The sequence below is a fragment of the Myotis yumanensis genome, unplaced genomic scaffold, assembly GCF_028538775.1.
Source record: "Myotis yumanensis isolate MYYU_CA2020_CCGP unplaced genomic scaffold, mMyoYum1.0.hap1 SCAF_3, whole genome shotgun sequence".
Taxonomy (NCBI): Eukaryota; Metazoa; Chordata; class Mammalia; order Chiroptera; family Vespertilionidae; genus Myotis; species Myotis yumanensis.
In genome coordinates this window covers 122,129,898-122,147,713 of record NW_027223754.1, presented here as the reverse complement: position 1 = coordinate 122,147,713, position 17,816 = coordinate 122,129,898, and the positions used below count along the sequence as shown (strand labels likewise).

Here is a 17,816-nt window from a genome sequence, read left to right as displayed (position 1 = left end):
AATTAGCCTCCAGGCAGAAGCAACTGCCCCACTCTGTTGAAAAAACTCTCATCACAACTGAGGACGATTGCCTGGGGGCAAATCAAGTCAGAATCCTAGTAGTCTATAGACCAGTGGTTCTCAACCTTGACTGCACATTAGAATCACCTGGGAATCTTTTCAAAATCCTGATTTCTGGGCCTCATCCTCCAGAAATTCTGTTTCTTTGTTAATAATGTTGTGGCCTCAACCCGTAACAAAGAAACAGAATTTCTGGAGGATGAGGCCCAGAAATCAGGATTTTGAAAAGATTCCCAGGTGATTCTAATGTGCAGCCAAGGTTGAGAACCACTTCTGTAGACAGAGGCAGTTTCTGGAGGCTTTGAGTCTTTGCCTGATCCAATTAGTCAGAAACAGCCTTCAACACTGTCCTGCACTAGAGATTGAGAGGTGTAGAAGATCTACATAATACAAAGTCACAAACTCATATAAACAGGCAACTGTCCAACTTTATTTCTCATCTTGAACTCACCTCCGCTCTAGGCCTGATCCTATTTCTATTCTCTCATCAACAACAAATGCACATGAGAAAGCAGTCAGACGACACAGAAATGTCTCCTGAGACTACTGCTCAACTGTTGAGAAATATTATCTTAGCAACCAAGCCTAGAATGCCCAACTTGTAACTGACCAATCAGCTCATATCTAAAGAACCTAAGGTGGAATGGAAAGCCCCTCCCCCCAATTTTGACTCCTGAGAGAAATGGCTTTATTATAGCTTCTTTAAAATACCTGCCACAGCCCTGACCAGTTTGGCTCAGTGGATAGAGCATCGGCCTGCGGACTCAAGAGTCCCAGGTTCGATTCCGGTCAGGGGCATGTACCTTGGTTGCGGGCACATACCCAGTAGGCAGTGTGTGGGAGGCAGCTGATCGATGTTTCTCTCTCATCGATGTTTCTAACTCTCTACCCCTCTCCCTTCCTCTCTGTAAAAAATCAATAAAATACATTTAAAAAAAAAAATACCTGCCACAAAGCAGTTACTCAATAAATATCTGTTGAGAGAAAATTGAGTAAATGAACTATTTTTTATCTTATGTTGAATCAAAATTATGCACAAGGATATATACAAATGTATGTTCACGATGACATTATTTATCAATAAGTAAACTTTAAAATACTCTTGACATTTCACAGTATAGAGATATATTACAGTTCAAATACATGATGCAATTCATTAAAATAATTTTTAAATACTGACATAAGGAAATGTTTGTACTACATTAAGTTTTAAAAAAGAGGTTTCATGCCCTGGCTGATGTGGCTCGGTTGCTTGAGTGTTGTCCCAGGCACTGAAAGGTCATTGGTTTGATTCCCAGTCAGGGCACATGGTCAGGTTGTGGGCTTGATCCCCAGTCCTTAGGTGGAGCTAAATGTTATGGGATAAGGCTAAAAATAGGGTCAAGGTAACCCAGGACAGGAGAAAAGAATGGGTGACTGGGTTTTTAACTTTGGCTTTTCAATTGGAATTGCTTTCTGGGAGTCTGAACAAAACATTTTGCTGGATAAATGAGAGCCTGAACTCACTTGGCTCCAAAGATAAGGGGCACTTTCTCCCTTCAGTAAGAATAGGGGTATTCTTAGGTGACTAAGAATCCATGTGCAGGTGTCAAAGGGTATCCCTCACAATGTGCAGAAGCCCCATAAGGAATTCCAAATCAACTGTAATGTCTAGGGAGGGGCATATAAAGGTTACCCAGAGCTCATGGTTGTAATAGACAGCTAGGGACAGAAACCGAGACACACAAAAGAGTTGAGGTTTGAGATGGGGGGGGGGGGGGGGATAGAGGAGAGTGACAACACCTTAAAGCTGATAGCATACTTCAACCCACTACACAGTATCCCTAGAAATTTTGTTCAGACTCTTCAGATCTCAAAATAAAACTAAAATTTTAAAAAATCAACAACTATAGATTCAAACTGTGAACTTCAGGGCACTGCTACTATATTACAGAACTGAATATATCCTACTATTGTCCAAATCTGTAAATAAGAAAAATCATAAAATATCTACTATGAAAATTAATAAACAGAAACTTCATTCAAATGAAGTCAGGAGGGTAGAAGAGAGTTCTCACACATGTCACTCAATGCAAACTGTTGACCCCAACAGGAAGAGACAGTAGGTACCTTGCATCTCTGACAGGAGGTGATAATACTAGTACTTTACTACCTCAGCAGAAAGAAGAGTCCTCCTTGCCCAGTAACAGCTCAGCCAATGGGAGACTGTCATAACTCAGCCAATGGAAAATCACTACATCTGAAACTTTCAGTCCTCCAACACTCTTCACTTACAACAGTGCCTCCCAAGTCCATAAAAATGTGGTTCTCACCTTTGTTTTTCTGGACTTGCCCATAGTTTGCCATTAGACTGAATGTCCCAAACCACAATTCCTTGTTATTCCTGAATAAACCCATTTTGCTGGATAAATATCTGGCTATTTATTTAAATTCAACATTATGTATGGGCAAACTGATATTTGGTAAAAACTGTCACCTGATGTAGCACTCTAATCACCCTCACATGGTTTGGATGAGAGATAAGAGAGGTGCTAATTGAGTGGTTTTTTTAAAATATATTTTTATTGATTTCAGAGAGGAAGGGAGAGGAAGAGAGAGATAGAAACATCAACAATGAGAGAGAATCATTGATTGGCTGCCTCCTGCATGCCCCCTACTGGGGATCAAGCCCACAACCCAGGCATGTGCCCTGGCCAGAAATTGAACCATGACCTCCTGGTTCATAGGTTGATACTCAACCATTGAGCCACCCAACCAGGCTAAAATTTTTTGTATTTATTGATTTTAGAGAGGGAGGATGGAAGAGAGAAACATTGCTTCGTTGTTCCATTATTTATGCATTCATTGGTTGATTCTTGTACGTGTCCTGACTAAGGATTGAACCTGCAACCTTGGTATATTGGGAAGATGCTCTAACCAACTGAGCCACACAGCCAGGACTCATTTATGTTTTACCTTCCCTAAAAAGTTAAGAGTGCTTTAAAGGCTGCATACACAAAGGACTCCTTACAAACTTAGGGGAAAGTCAGACGAGTCAGGAAGAGAACCCAAGGTTTGATGCTCTATGTGCAATTAAAATATGTTGCCTTCAGGATTTAAGTGCTACATAACCTTTAAATTTCCCAGTTCCCTTGGAAACTGAAAAATAACTCAAAGGATCCATCTTCTCCAGAATCTGGTGGTATGCTAGATTTTTCTGGGGGCAAGATATTGAATAGTGATTCCAAAATAAACGAGGAAATAAAGGAGATTAGATGGGAAATGGGGGTAATTTCCATCAAAGGGCTTAATCCAATCCTATATAATAAAAGGCTAATATGCAAATTGTCCCCTGGAGAGTTCGGCCAACCGGGAGTTTGACCACTTGCTATGACGTGCGCTGACCACCAGGGGGTGGCACAGAATGAAGGCAGGCCCAGGCCAGCAGCCGGAAGGCCCCAATCAGCCCTGATCACTGGCCAGGCCTAGGAACCCTACCCGTGCACGAATTTCATGCACCCGGCCTCTAGTAAAATAATAAAGCTCAGGCAAGCCTCAAATTAATGATAGCTTAACTTCACTCACTGATTCTCAGTTTTCCAAGGACTCCCTAGAGATAATAGGCTGGTTACATTATGACACTCTTGAATAGACTGGCTGACTACAAGGTACAACCAATGAGTTCAGAATGGTTGCCTGATATCTATCAGTTTGGCTAAAAATAACTAGCTTTCCTGGCATACAAAGTGAGATCATAGAATGATAAAACTAAAAGTTTTATATCAGTCTTCTTAAAATACCAGTTCAATGCACTGATGACCTCCTCTCTTAGAAGGGTGTTAACAAATAGATAGGCAACCTGACCTAAAGAGACTATATTATATTTTAATCCATTGTACACCAGATGGCACAAATGTTTTCTACCTAATGTGTATCCATGACTCAGTAACATCACTGAGTCTGAAAATCTTTATATTCTACTAGAGGCCCGGTGCACGAAATTCATGCACTAGGAGGGGGGGTGTCCCTCAGCCCAGCCTGCCCCCTCTCACAGTCCGAGAGCCCTCAGGGGATGTCCCACTGACAGAGGGGTTGTCCTTATCTTCAGAGCCTGTTCTCTCCTGCAACACATCCTCCAGTTTCCCGAGTCTATAAGAAAATCTCTTCGTTATAGTGAGTAGCTATTAAACAACTGTGATTCTATTTCTATTATATACCTCTCCCCTATCGGTTCCACGGCAATAACTTTCCAGAGGTGCAGAATACATACCAGGCCAACCCCACCTTCAATGGCTCCTTCCTCCTCAGCTGCCTGGCCTAGAAAGATTGCCTCCTATGGTTCTGCAGTTGCTATTGCTGGCCAGGAAGGCATAGATTCGGCTTTCTAAATTTTATGTCTTCTAGGATATACTAGAAGTCTGTGACTGCCTCTCGTTAAGAACTGAGCCAAGTAGTAGGGGGGGAGGTGGTGGATATTTTTCATCAAATATATTTTTTTGATTATTTGGATTATTACCATATGCAATGGAATGTAGAAAATAAGAGTTCATTACAATTATTCTGATATTTATGGTAGCAACAAACATATATATAATCAGAATTTTCCCCATGATCCCAGGAAGATTAGTTTATTTTCTAGTTTTCTTTACTTTTCCAGTATTAGAAAGAATTGTTTATTCACACCCTCACTGACATGACAGATGCATAACCCTAGCGGGGTCTCCACTTAGAAGCAGAATACCTTGCAGAGGAAGGTGCCCAGGTAGCCATCTGTAATTGCTGGGAAGTTTGTTCCTATTTTCCACTCTGCCAAAAAAACTAGATCTGCTTAACATATTCCTCAGGCCTGGCAAGTGTGGCTCAGTGGTTGAGCGTTGACTTATGAACCATGAGGTCGTGGTTCGATTCCTGGTCAGGGCACATGCCTGGGTTGTGGGCTCGATCCCCAGTGTGGGGCGTGCAGGAGGCAGCCGATCAATGATTCTCTCCCATCACTGATGTTTCTATCTCTCTCTCCTTCTCCCTTCTTCTCTGAAATCAATAAAAATTCATTTAAAAAAATAAAAAAGTTCCCCAATCTCTTTAAAGGAAGCCAGGTAGAGGGAGGTTGCAGCTGGTGTATTAACCTCAGCAGTGGTTTCAAGCCATAAAAAGCACTACAGCAGGGCTTCCCCTAGGATTGCTTAGTCACCCACACTGGAGTCCCCAGCCTTGGGCATCAGTCAGCTTGTCCTGAGGGACCCCTATGCCTGAAAGTGGATTTTACTGATCAATCTGGAGCTGGACATATGTGGTGATAGAGGTGACTGGCTGGTGGGGGGGCTGGCCCTCAGGTTGTGGAAGGTAGAATGGCTAGGCACTCCCCAGCCCAGCTCAGGCAAGGTCTGTCCTGTGCACTGCCACCAGGACATGGGGAAAAGATCAGAACACAGGTCCAGGGGTTCCAAGGTCCTGTCCACAACAGCCAGTCCTGTGGTGCCCTCGCCAAGGGCAATGAAGCTATAGTTACCTTATAGCAGTGGCACTGCTGTCATTAGTAAGGCCTTTGAGGCCAAGCTACACAGCCCTGTCCGAGCACTGAGGCTCCAGGTTCACTCCTCTCCATGCACTTCATGAGGCAGAGGGTGAGGAAGGCCCTGGTAAGTAGGCGCTGGTGCAGCTGACATTGGAGGCAATCACCATAGCCTTGAAGCAGGTCTCAGGCTTGCACGTGAGATCAATGGGCACCGAGCTCCACCATTTGGTGGCCTGAGGGGTAGTGGAACTCAACAACAGTCTCCAGGGAAATGCCATCACCACAAAAGTTTTGAAAGGTGCCATGCAGGGACCGCCACCCGCAAGCACAAGTACCAGTACTGTTCCAGGGACAGGCGTGGCATTCCAGTCTGCATCTCCACCTTGCCCTATGTGGAGGGTTGCTCTATACATCCCTGCATACTGTGCCGAGACCCCTTTCCTAGTTTTTAATGACTCCACCTTTAATTTGTTATGCTATAAGTCCCATTATTAATTCCAACAGCAACATAAGGAAGACAAAACTTTAAAGGTCTTTTTAGTTACCTGTGGAGTTTAAACACTTAGTAGAGACTAGAGCTATAGAATTTCCTGACTAAAAAAACATCCATATGAGCCCTGGCTGGTTTTCTTAGTGGTTAGAGCAGCCGTGGGCAAACTACGGCCCGCAGGCTGGATCCGGCCCGTTTGAAATGAATAAAACTAAAAAAAAAAAAAGACCGTACCCTTTTATGTAATGATGTTTACTTTGAATTTATATTAGTTCACACAAACACTCCATCCATGCTTTTGTTCCGGCCCTCCGGTCCAGTTTAAGAACCCATTGTGGCCCTCGAGTCAAAAAGTTTGCCCACCCCTGGGTTAGAGCATCAGCCTGCAGACTGATGTGAAGAGTCAGGGTTTGATTCCTGGTCAAGGGCACATACCTTTGTTCCAGGTTCCCCAGCCCTCCTAGGGGATCTTGCGGGAGGCAACCAATCAATGTGTCTCTCTCCCATCAATGTTTCTCTCTCCCCCTCCCTCCCTTCTACTCTCTCTAGAAATCAATGGAAAAAATATCAGGTGAGGATTAAAATAAATGACATTCATATGAAAAAGCAAATATGCTATGTTGGGTATAGGTTCTAAGCTGAGTAATCATGAGGAGGATAGCATGTGACAACACAAAACTCTGTTCACTTATTCCTTCTTTCACTCAAATGTTTAATGAAGATTATGTACACAGCCTTATGCTAGGAACTTCTGATATAACAGTCATCATAAATAGACTTGCTTCCTGTTCTCATGGAACTTACTTATTCTAGTGGAGGAAACAAGCATAAATCAAATCATTGCAAAAAAATTTAATGTGTAGCTAAAATTGGGACCAGTGCTGTGAAGAAAATTATTCTGCAGGCAATGGAAGTTTTTAAACAAGATAACAGCATGTTCAGATCTGCAGATTAGGGTAAGAAAAAAATATTGTAGGTAAGTGAAATTACAGTGTAGAGAGGTACTTACGGCAGTAAGACCAAATAAGTACATAGAATTACAATGTTAACATTCTTCAAATTCTTATAAAAGGTACCAAGGAATTTTCACTGATTACAAATCTAAGGCTGGTTTTATTGCTGATGTCCTCAAAGCACTTTGGTCTTGCCATAGCCCAGGGCCTTGGTTCAGCAGATACTAAGTCTAGACACTGCTGAGTGAGTAATATCAGAGCCTTTTCCTATCGGGTCTTCTTTCCATGACCCTGCCAAGACTTCAGAGTCAAGACTATCAGCATCATGGTCAGTATAGCTCTCCACTTATTTCAGAAGAGAAGACTCTACTCACCTGATTATCGAGTTTCAGCTGTCGAAGCTTCATAGCCTCATCTTCAAAGGCACTGTTTTGAAAAAGTGGAAAAAAAAATGTATAGAGAAAGTCCTTTTAAAACCATGTCAATTTCATCTTTTCCATGTATTACCATGGGCTATTTGGAATCAATGAATTCTGCCTTAGGGAAAGCATCAGTTTTAGAATGCTGCCCACACTGACTTGCCATTCTTACTGCCACAGTTATTCCACAGAGGACCTGAGGATATTTTTGCCATTGATTATTAGAGAGAGTGGAAGGGAGGAGGAGAGACAGAAAGAGAGAAACATTGATGTGAGTGAGCGTGACACATCAATTGGTTGCTTCCAGAACTCCCCCCAACTGGCATGGGGTGGAGGTGGGGGCAGATCGAACCTGCAACCAAAGTACGTGTGCCCTTGACTGGAACTGAACCCACAACCCTTCAATCTGAGAGCCAGCACTCTAACCACTGAGCAACCGGCTAGGGCAACAGGTGTTTTTGTGTGTGTGTTTTTATGGAAGAAAACAACAAAAATGGAATCAAATTACATCTTCAATTGATAAATCAAATCCTTTTGAACTTTTTGTAAAATATATTTTTATTGATTTCAGAGAGGAAGGGAGAGGGAGAGAGAGATAGAAACATCAATGATAAGAGAGAATCATTGATTGGCTGCCTCCTGCACACCCCCTACTGGGGATCCAGCCTGCAACTTGGGCATGTGCCCTTGACTAGAATCGAACCCAGGACCCTTCAGTCCACAGGCCAATGCTCTATCCACTAAGCCAAACTAGCTAGGGCCCTAATTTTTAACTTTTTAAAAACTCTCTCTGAAGCCTTTTCCTAATTTAAGATTTTATTCTGTTACCCAACATTCTTGGAAAGAATAAACTATAAAACAAAGCAGAAATGATCCTAAATTACTTGTATTACAAACTTTTACTGGGAGCTTACAGTTGGTTGGAGCATCGTCCCATATGCTGGTCCAGGCACATACCCAGGTTGGGGATTCCATTCCCAGTCAGGATGAGTACAGGAGGCAGCCAATCTATGTTTCTCTCGCACATCAATGTTTCTGTGTGTGTGTGTGTGTGTGTGTGTGTGTGTGTGTTTCTCCCTTCTTCTCTCTAAAAATTAACAGAAAACATGTCCTGAGATGAGGATTTTTTAAAAAAGAAGACAAATTCCATGGCTACAAAGGCAAGCATGGCTTTTCCTGCATTTGGGGTAAATACACCAAAGTATCTATCCGTGGTTTAATGGTTTAACCACTACATTCCTACATTTTAGAAGGTTTTATGCATTTTAATAATGCACAGCAACTTGGAATTTGCATACCGTCTCCAAGACTCTTCCTGCCTATTAACCCTTTAGCCATAGGTGTAGAGGAGCATTCTCATTCTCTGACAATCTCCTCTATTAACTCCTTTATATCCTTTATGTTTAAAAAAACACACTGGATATTTAAAGGAAACCATCTCCTTTTTCCTGCTTAAAAGAAAGATAAACAAATAAATAAAAACGCCAGGTACAATTCTGGCCTCAGTTCTGTGGGCACCTACATTTCTCCTATATATGTTCCTGTTTTCCTTAATGTCATTAATACTCAATCACATATTTTACTATTGTAGCTTAATGAATACAATACTGGAATATTATTAGTATTCAGTAGATTTTAGTATAAATCTGAAAAAGTTCTAATAAAACAACTAAGGGAAAAAATATTATGAACATTATATAAGAAAGGGCAAATTGGTGAAAAAATCCACTGTTATGGATTTTCAACAACTACTACTGTGATTCTTCCTCCAACTCATTTTGCCTTCACCTCTAAACCAGAATTGTAAAACCCTCTGGCATGTAAAAAAAAAAAAATTAAAATCATCCTATGCCCCTCCCACCTGAATGCTACAGTAACCCAAATAAAGCTAAATTCTGACACACAACTGAAGTCCTCAAACATTTATCTGAAGGCCTCTAATAATGAAACCAGGTGTGTTTTTTCAATATCCTGTGTTGACACCATTTAATTCCTTTCATCAAGCCTGGGCAAGCTGAGCAATTTAAGTAAACAGGGTATAATCAAAGCATTTAACCTTAACACAAGAGACACTAAAAAGAAGCTATGTAACATTTAGATGCCTCTTATACATCAAAGCTATACTTTTTTTCTGAGCTCTAGCACTAAACTGTAACAGCAGAAATAATAAAGATATTTTATGTACTTATATTAAACCTGAACTAGAATTTCTAGTCTAAACTGGACTATGATCTTACTGAATTTTTCATTTTTCCCTTTAATATTCTCTTTCCCTCATTTCAAACTAAGTTGCCAAATAGCAAACCTAGCCAAGCCTGGTTAATAAATCAACACAAAACATGGAGACTGGTGGAAGGGGTGGAGATGTGGAAAAGGCTGACCTCACACCCATGTGTCAGATGAAAATCAAGAGAGAGATCTTGGCTATAGAGGAGTGAGGGGTCCCAGCCCCACACCAGGCGCTCCACCCCAGTGTTCCCATTACTTCTGGCTGTAAAATCCAGTAGGGATTGTGGCTCAGTGAGACACCGGCTGCTGGAGTCCCAGGTGTTCCTCTTAAAGGGCCTGCTCACCTACTTAATCAGACTCACTTGATCTGAGCTCCAGCACCAGGGCAGCATCTTGTAAGGCACCAGGGACAAATGGGGAGGAACTAAATAAAGTACCTGACATTAGGGTGAGAGCTGGAGGAGCAGCTTTCTCCCAGAGAGAAGTGCCGGCAGAGGCCATTTCCTTTTCTGAGTCCTCCCCACATAGAGCCAGCAGGTGGGTGCCATATCGGAGTCATCAATCTGGTTAATGCTCACCCTGTCCTGGTGATTCCCTGAGACTCTGCCCTACCCAACTTTCAGGCCCACCAAACTGTTTACAGTGGCATTTCCACACTAACGGCCTGCCTTAGCTCCTGCTTCAGACTTTCCTAAAATCTCTCAAGCAGCATCTGGCCTCGGAGTGGCATGTTCCTCTTGCTAAGTGGCTATCCAGAGGATGCTCTAACCCACCGAGCTACCCGGCCAGGACAAAAGCCAGTTTATTTAAAAAAAAAAAAAAACTATTCTCTTAGCAACTTTCACATTCTACACCATGCAGTGTTATTAACTGTAGTCACCAAACTATACATTACACCCCCATGACTTATTCATTTTATAACCAGGAGTTTTGACCCTCTTCACCCATTTTGCCTATCCAACCCCAGCAACTACCAATCTGTTCTCTATATCTCTGAGTTTGGTTTTTTGGTTTTGTTTAGTTTTTTAGACTCCACATACAAATGAAATCTTTTTTTTTTTTTTAAATCTCTCTTTTTTTAAAAATATATTTTATTGATTTTCTACAGAGAGGAAGGGAGAGGGATAGAGAGTTAGAAACATCGATGAGAGAGGAACATCGATCAGCTGCCTCCTGCACACCTCCTACCGGGGATGTGCCCACAACCCAGGTACATGCCCTTGACCGGAATCGAACCTGGGACCTTTCAGTCCGCAAGCCGACGCTCTATCCACTGAGCCAAACCGGTTTCGGCTACAAATGAAATCTTAAGTACAGGTTTCCACACTATGGGCCGCAGGTGGGACTTTCCCCACCTGATTTATATGGGAAAAAATAACTTAATAAATCATACCATTTACATCCAGTTCTACACTAAGCTAACACCCTTATGAGCTCTCTCAGGCTTTCCTGATACCTCAGGACACATCTTGCTAACAGATGCACAAAATAAATCCAAATACAGCACAAATGCTCACAGACAGTTCAAAGCTTTGGCAGCTGGATGCTGAGTGTAGTTCCTGGCAAAGGGGTCGGGTGGAGCTCTTATATATATACTAGAGGCCCAGTGCACAAAAGTTTGTGCACTCGATGGAGTCCCTCAGCCCGGCCTGTGCCCTCTCGCAGTCTGGGACCCCTCGGGGGATGTCCACCTGCTGGCTTAGGCCCGATCCCTGGGGGATCGGGCCTAAGCTGGCAGTCAGACATCCCTCTGGCAGACCAGGAGTCCTCGGGGGATGTCCACTTGCCAGCGGGGACCAGGCCTACGCTGCAGTCAGACATCCTTAGCGCTGCTGAGGAGGCGGGAGAGGCTCCCGCCATCACTGCTGTGCTGGCAGCCATCAGCCTGGCTTGTGGCTGAGCAGAGCTCCAACTAAGGGGCAGCTCCTGCATTGAGCATCTGCCCCCTGGTGGTCAGTGTGTGTCATAGTGACCAGTCGTTCCCAGTCGTTCTGCTGTTAGGGTCAATTTGCATATTACCCTTTTATTATATGCCTGGTGCATGGGTGGGGGCTGGCTGGTTTGCCCTGAAGGGTGTCCTGGATCAGGGAGGGGGGTCCTGCTGGGGTGCCTGGACAGCCTGGGTGAGTGGCTGATGGCTGTTTGCAGACTGGCCACAGCCTCTTCAGGGTGGGGGTCCCTGCTGGGGTGCCTGGCCAGCTTGGGTGAGGGGCTGAGGGCTGTTTGCAGGCTGGTCAAGCCCCCGAGCAGGGACCCTCACCCCTTGAGGGTGTGGCCAGCCTGGGTGAGGGGATGATGCTGTTTTCAGGCTGGCAAACAGCCCCTTCAGGGTGGGGGTCCCCCCTGGGGTGCCTGGCCAGCCTGGGTGAGGGGCTGATGGCTGTTTGCAGGCTGGCCAAGACCCCCAGCAGGGACCCTCACCCTATGAGGGTGTGGCCAACCTGGGTGAGGGGCTGATGATTATTTGCAGGCTGGCCATGGCCCCCAGCCACCCAAGCTCCCAGTGGAGGCTGGCTGGAAGCAGGTATCTGGGATTTATTTATCTTCTATAATTGAAACTTTGTTGCCTTTAGTGGAGGCCACAGCCGGCCAGGGCAGGTGGGAAGCTTGGCTTCCTCCATCGCTGGGACAACCACGCCTCCTGCTTGCTCCAGCTCCATGGCTGCCGGCCACCATCTTGGTTGGGTTAATTTGCATATAGTTGCTCTAATTGGCTGGTGGGCGTGACCTGGGGGCGTAGCAAAGTTACTGTCAATTTGGATGTTTCTCTTTTATTAGATTAGATACTAGTGACCCAGCATGCGAAATGGCATGAGTCCTGGAATCCCTCCCCGCGAATGCCTCCCCGTGCACGCAGCCCCGCCTTCCCTCCCAGAAAGAGTCCCACAGCAGCCGCCCCTGCCACCACCGTGGGAGGCAGGACCCAGAAACCTGCCTGCCGCCCCAGCAGGACCCAGAAACCCTCCTGCACCTTCGGTCAAGTCCTCCAAAATCAAGTCCCCACCCACCCACGTGCACCTGCCACGCATGCAGCCTCCTGCTAATCGGTTATTACGGGGTAATGGCATGACGACCACAGGCTTTTTATATAATAGACTAGAGGCCCAGTGCACAAAAATTTGTGCACTGGCGGGGGAGGGGGTGTGGGAGGGGTGTCCCTCTGCCCCACTTGTGCCCTCTCACAGTCTGGGACCCCTCGGGAGATAACCAACCACCTGCTGGCTTAGGCCCGCTCCCCGGGTGGCAGATGGCAGGCCCGATCCCTCGGTGCCTGCCCCACCTCCCCGGGTTGTGCACACAGCAGGGCCGATCCGGGGGTTGGGGCACCGCCCCGGGTCGGGTCGCACACAGGACGCCCTGGGCGGGTTGCACACGGGACGCCCGGGCAGGCCAGTGATAGCTGCTGCCCCGCTCGGCCGCCCCGGGTCAGGTCGCACACGGGATGCCTGGATGAAGGCCGGGCAGGCTGGCCAATTACTACTGCACCACCCGGCCGCCCCAGATCGGGTCGCACACGGACACTCGCCGCCCCGGGTCGCAGATAACAAGCCCGGATGGCGGCAGGGCAGGCGGGATGGCGCTGTCCCACCCCACCACCCCAGGTAGCAAATAGCAGGCCCAGATGGCGGCGGGGCAGGCGGGATGGTGCTGTCCTGCCCTGCCTGCAGTATGCAAATTAGCCGCCATCTTTGTTGGTGGTTAATTTGCATGTCGTGCTGATTAGCCAATGGGAGGCATAGCGAAGGTACAGTCAATTACCATGTTTGTGTATTATTAGATAGGATACTAGAGACCTGGTGCACGAATCCATGCATGGGTGGGGTCCCTCGGGGTGGCCTGTGGGGATGAGGCCGAAACCGGCAGTCCAATGCCACCTGCGGATCCTGCCTGCAGCTCCCGCTCATCCCAGTCCCGCTGCACCTGCCGCAGGCTCACGCCCAGTCAGTCCCAATTGGGAGAGGCTCGCGCTGCCACAGCAGCACTCACCCTGTGAGCCCTGCCTCTGGCACCCATCCTGAGGGGGAGGAGCGGAGGGGGCGGGATGCGATTGGCCCTCTGGTGGGCAGTGGGACGCCCTTGCTGACCCAGGATCTGGATCCATCCTGCTGATGTTCGTGCCAGTTGTCGGGAGCCACCTGGCGGCCACTTTTATATCATTTCTTCCTTGCAGAGCTTCTAGGGAGGGGAAGCAGCCACGGTGCCTGAGGCCAACTTCCAGGAGGCCAGTGGCGCTGTCAGGATCATGCTAGTGGCACCGGTCCGTCGGTGCCTGGCCTGTTCTTCTGGAGATTGGACCTGCAGAACTACTGAGGGAGGGAGTGACTGCCACTGGCTGGTGGGCCACTGGGATGGATCGGTCAGCTGAGCGATGCTCCCACTATGGGAGCATACTGATTACCAGGGGGCAGCTTCTGTGTCAAGCGTCTGCCCCCTGGTGGTCAGTGTGTGTCATAGCAACCTGTCGACTGGTCATTTGGTCATTCAGTTGCTTAGGCTTTTATATATATAGATATACTAGAGGCCTGGTGCACAAATTCAGGGTCTCTCGGCCTGGCCTGCAGGATCAGGCTGAAACCGGCTCTCCGACATCCCCCAAGGGGTCCTGGATTGCAAGAGGGTGCAGGCCAGGCCAAGGGACCTCACCGGTGCACAATCAGGGCCAGGGAGGGACGCAGGAGGTTCGACAGCCAGGGAGGGATCGCGGGAGGGCTCCAGGGTGTATCTGGCCCGTCTCACTCAGTCCAGATGACCCGGACCCCAGGAGCAAGCTAACCTACCCCCTGGTGGTCAGTGCACATCACAGAAATTGGTAAACCGGTCGACTGTCTGCCCCCTGGTGATCAGTGCACGTCATAGTGAGCGGTTGAACAGCCTTAGCATATCATTAGCATATTACACTTTGATTGGTTGAACAGCCAACAGGTTGACAGGACACTTAGCATATTAGGCTTTTACTATATAGGAGGATATTGATTTCAGAGAGGAAGGGAGAGGAAGAGAGAGACAGAAACATCATTGATGAGAGAGAATCATTGATTGGCCGCCTCCTGCATGCTCCCACCTGGGGACCAAGCCCGCAACCCAGGCATGTGCCTCTGACCAGAATCAAACCCGGGACCTTTCAGTCCGCAGGCGAATGCTCTATTCACTCAGCCAAACTGGCTAGGGCTGGTGGGGCCACTCTTGCTGCTCAGGGTGCACACTGCCTATATAACTGGCTTGTTGCAAAACAAACACTAAATGCTGTATTCACTTTTTGCCTTTGTTGGTAAAAGTGAAGATTCTCTTTGGATTCCTTTCAGTTAGCAAAAACACATACTAACGTAGGTTTTTCATAAAAGCAAAGTGGCATGATGCAACTTTTGAAAAGCAAGGGATACATGAATGTGTCTTTCCCTTCTGACTTATTTCACTGAGCATAATGTGTGATGAGAAAATGGTGAATTCAGCGTGAACACTAAATTGGAGAAGTGAGCTGGAGATGTCTGTGGGACCACAAAGTAGAAAGGATAGTAAACAACTATACAGGACTTCTTTGCAAGAGAGAAATTTTGGGAAGTAACTGCTTAGGACCTAAGGAACTCAGGAGAAGGCACCAGTGGAAGGGATGAACATTAGGTTCAATCCTTAACTGGATTTACCACCTATCCATGAGCAGATGGATGCTGAAAGTGTTTGGGAAGCAACTGCCATGGAGTTGATTATTATGCTTTTAACAGAAATGTGTAAATTGTCTTTTTTGCAGGAGTGAATACAAGACAATAAAGTGATCACCATCCTGGATCAAGAACAGCAAGGAAAGCATGAACTGATTATCAGCCCCAAATATGAGCTATGAAAATGAAAAAGAATGTTCTATCAGGCATTTATTTAAACTGTTAATCTAATGAAAACCATTTCATTTTGTACAGGTTAGTATGAAAAAAAATCACCCAGAATTTCTGCAGAGTAAAAGAAATGAAATTGCTATTTTCCTCCCATTTTTCTCATGGAACATTTCCTATTTACTTGGTACAAACAGGGAAAACTCTAAACATATATCTTAGACTTAGAGAAACACAGACCTACTACTCAAGTGTGGCAGATGATCATGAGAACTCCATTCTCTTGAACTACCCTCCAATTATTGACCAGCCAAAGTTTAAACTGAAGATACCTACACAAGGCTTTATCACACAGGTAATTCTTTACAAATGTGCCCTACATACCTACCTTTGTTTACGGGCACCAGAAATATTTCCCTAGTCCCCCTGTACTATTCTTCACTTATTCAGCTAACAAACATTTGGTAAAAGTCTGCTAAAAGATTGCCTCTACTCATCTACTCCTGTACACACACTTTTAAGAATCACTAGATGAACTGAAAATAACACAAGTATCTGCCATGAGTAAAATGGATAAAATTTGACCTAGTCATTCAATGGAATGTTATACAGTACATTAGTGAAAATGAGCACAATCCATAAATTGATTGCAAACATAATGTAAAACAAATAAGCAACACACAAAACATTACATTTTTAAAGCTTCCTTTTACATCAAGTTCAAAAACATAAACCAAATTAGATTGCTTATGTATAAACACATAAGACAAAGTCATAAAAAAGAAAAAAGGAAATGATCATCTCAAGAGTCACAGCAGACCCATACATCTATGGCCAATCAATTGTGTGTGTGTTTATTAATCCTCATCCTCATACTCTTTTTCATTGATTTTCAGAGAGTGGGAGAGAGGGAGAGAGAGAAAAACATCGATGTGAGAGAGACAGATCAATTGGTTGCCTCCCATCCGTGTCCCAACCGAAGCTGCACGTGCCCCTCACTAGGAATCGAACCCACAACCCTTTGGCCGATGGGCCATCGCTCTAACACTGAGCAACCTGGCCAGGGATGCCAATCAATCTGACAAGGGTGCCAAGATCATTCAATGAAGAAACAATAGTTTCTTCAACAAGTAGTGCTAGACGACTAAATATCCACATTCAAAAGAATAAAATTGGACCTCTATCTCACACCATATATAAAAACTAGAGGCCCAGTGCACGAATTCATGGACCAGTGGGGTCCCTCAGCTTGCCTGTGGGATCGGGCCAAAACCAGCTCTCCAACATCCCCTAAGGCAGCAGTTCTCAACCTGTGGATCGCGACCCCTTTGGGGGTCAAACGACCCTTTCACAGGGGTCGCCTAAGACCATTGGAAAATCTACACTACTAAAAGAGAAACATGGTAATTAGCGTACGACCGCTACCCTTTTCATTGGCTAATCAGTGAGTATATGCAAATTAACTGTCAGCCAAGATGGCGGCTGGCAGCCAGGCACTGAAGCGAGCATGAGGCTTGCTTGCTGCGGACTCCAACGTTCCCCGCCTCACTTGCCGGCCTCTCAGCTACAAGTCTAAGCAACTATGTACTATGTTGCAAATAAGAAGCTAAACAAAACACCAGAAACCAGCCGGACTGAAAGCCAGCGGACCGAAACTTTGTATCGATGTTTTCAGCAGCGAGGCCTCAGAGCTAAAGCTGGCCCAGAATAAAAAAAAAAAAAGAAAAGAAAAGAAAACAAGGAGCAGTTGGGAGCTTCAGTCACTCGCTTCCAGAAAACAGCCCTCAGCCCCTCACCCAGACTGGCCAGGCACCCCAGTGGGGACCCCCACCCTGATCCAGGACACCCTTCAGGGCAAACCAGCCGGCCCCCACCCATGCACTAGGCCTCTATCCTATATAGTAAAAGGGTAATATGCCTCCCAGCACCAGGATCAGCGGAGCAGCGAGGCTCCCAGCACCAGGATCAGCATGACAGGGGGCAGCGCCCAAACCCCCTGATCACCCTGCAGCTCTGTGTGTGACAGGGGGCGGGGCCACAACCTCCCTATCCTCCCTGCTCTGTTCATGACAGGGGAAGGCACCCCAACCCCCTGATCAGCCCTGCTCTGTGCCTGAGAGGGGGGAGCTCCCCAATCCCCTGATTGCCCTGCGGCTCTGTGTTTGACAGGGTGCAGCGCACCAACCCCCTGATCAGCCTTGCTCTGTGTGTGACAGGGTGCGGCGCCCCAAAGCCCCCCCCCCCCCCCCCCAGCCACGGGCCCTGCTCTGTCCTGATAGGGGGGAGCTCCCCAATTCCCTGATTGCTCTGCGGCTTTGTGTTTGACAGGGTGCAGCACACCAACCC

General features: G+C 46.3%; 1 protein-coding gene across 1 annotated transcript in view; it reads right to left on the bottom strand.

The window, feature by feature from the left end:
• Nucleotides 1-17,816, bottom strand: part of TULP3 (TUB like protein 3) — an 87,662-nt gene that overhangs the window by 27,455 nt on the left and 42,391 nt on the right. Inside the window, exon 2 of the mRNA XM_070409536.1 lies at nucleotides 7,372-7,423. Within this exon, the coding sequence (XP_070265637.1) occupies nucleotides 7,372-7,423 (52 nt within the window). The remainder of the gene's footprint in view (nucleotides 1-7,371; nucleotides 7,424-17,816) is intronic.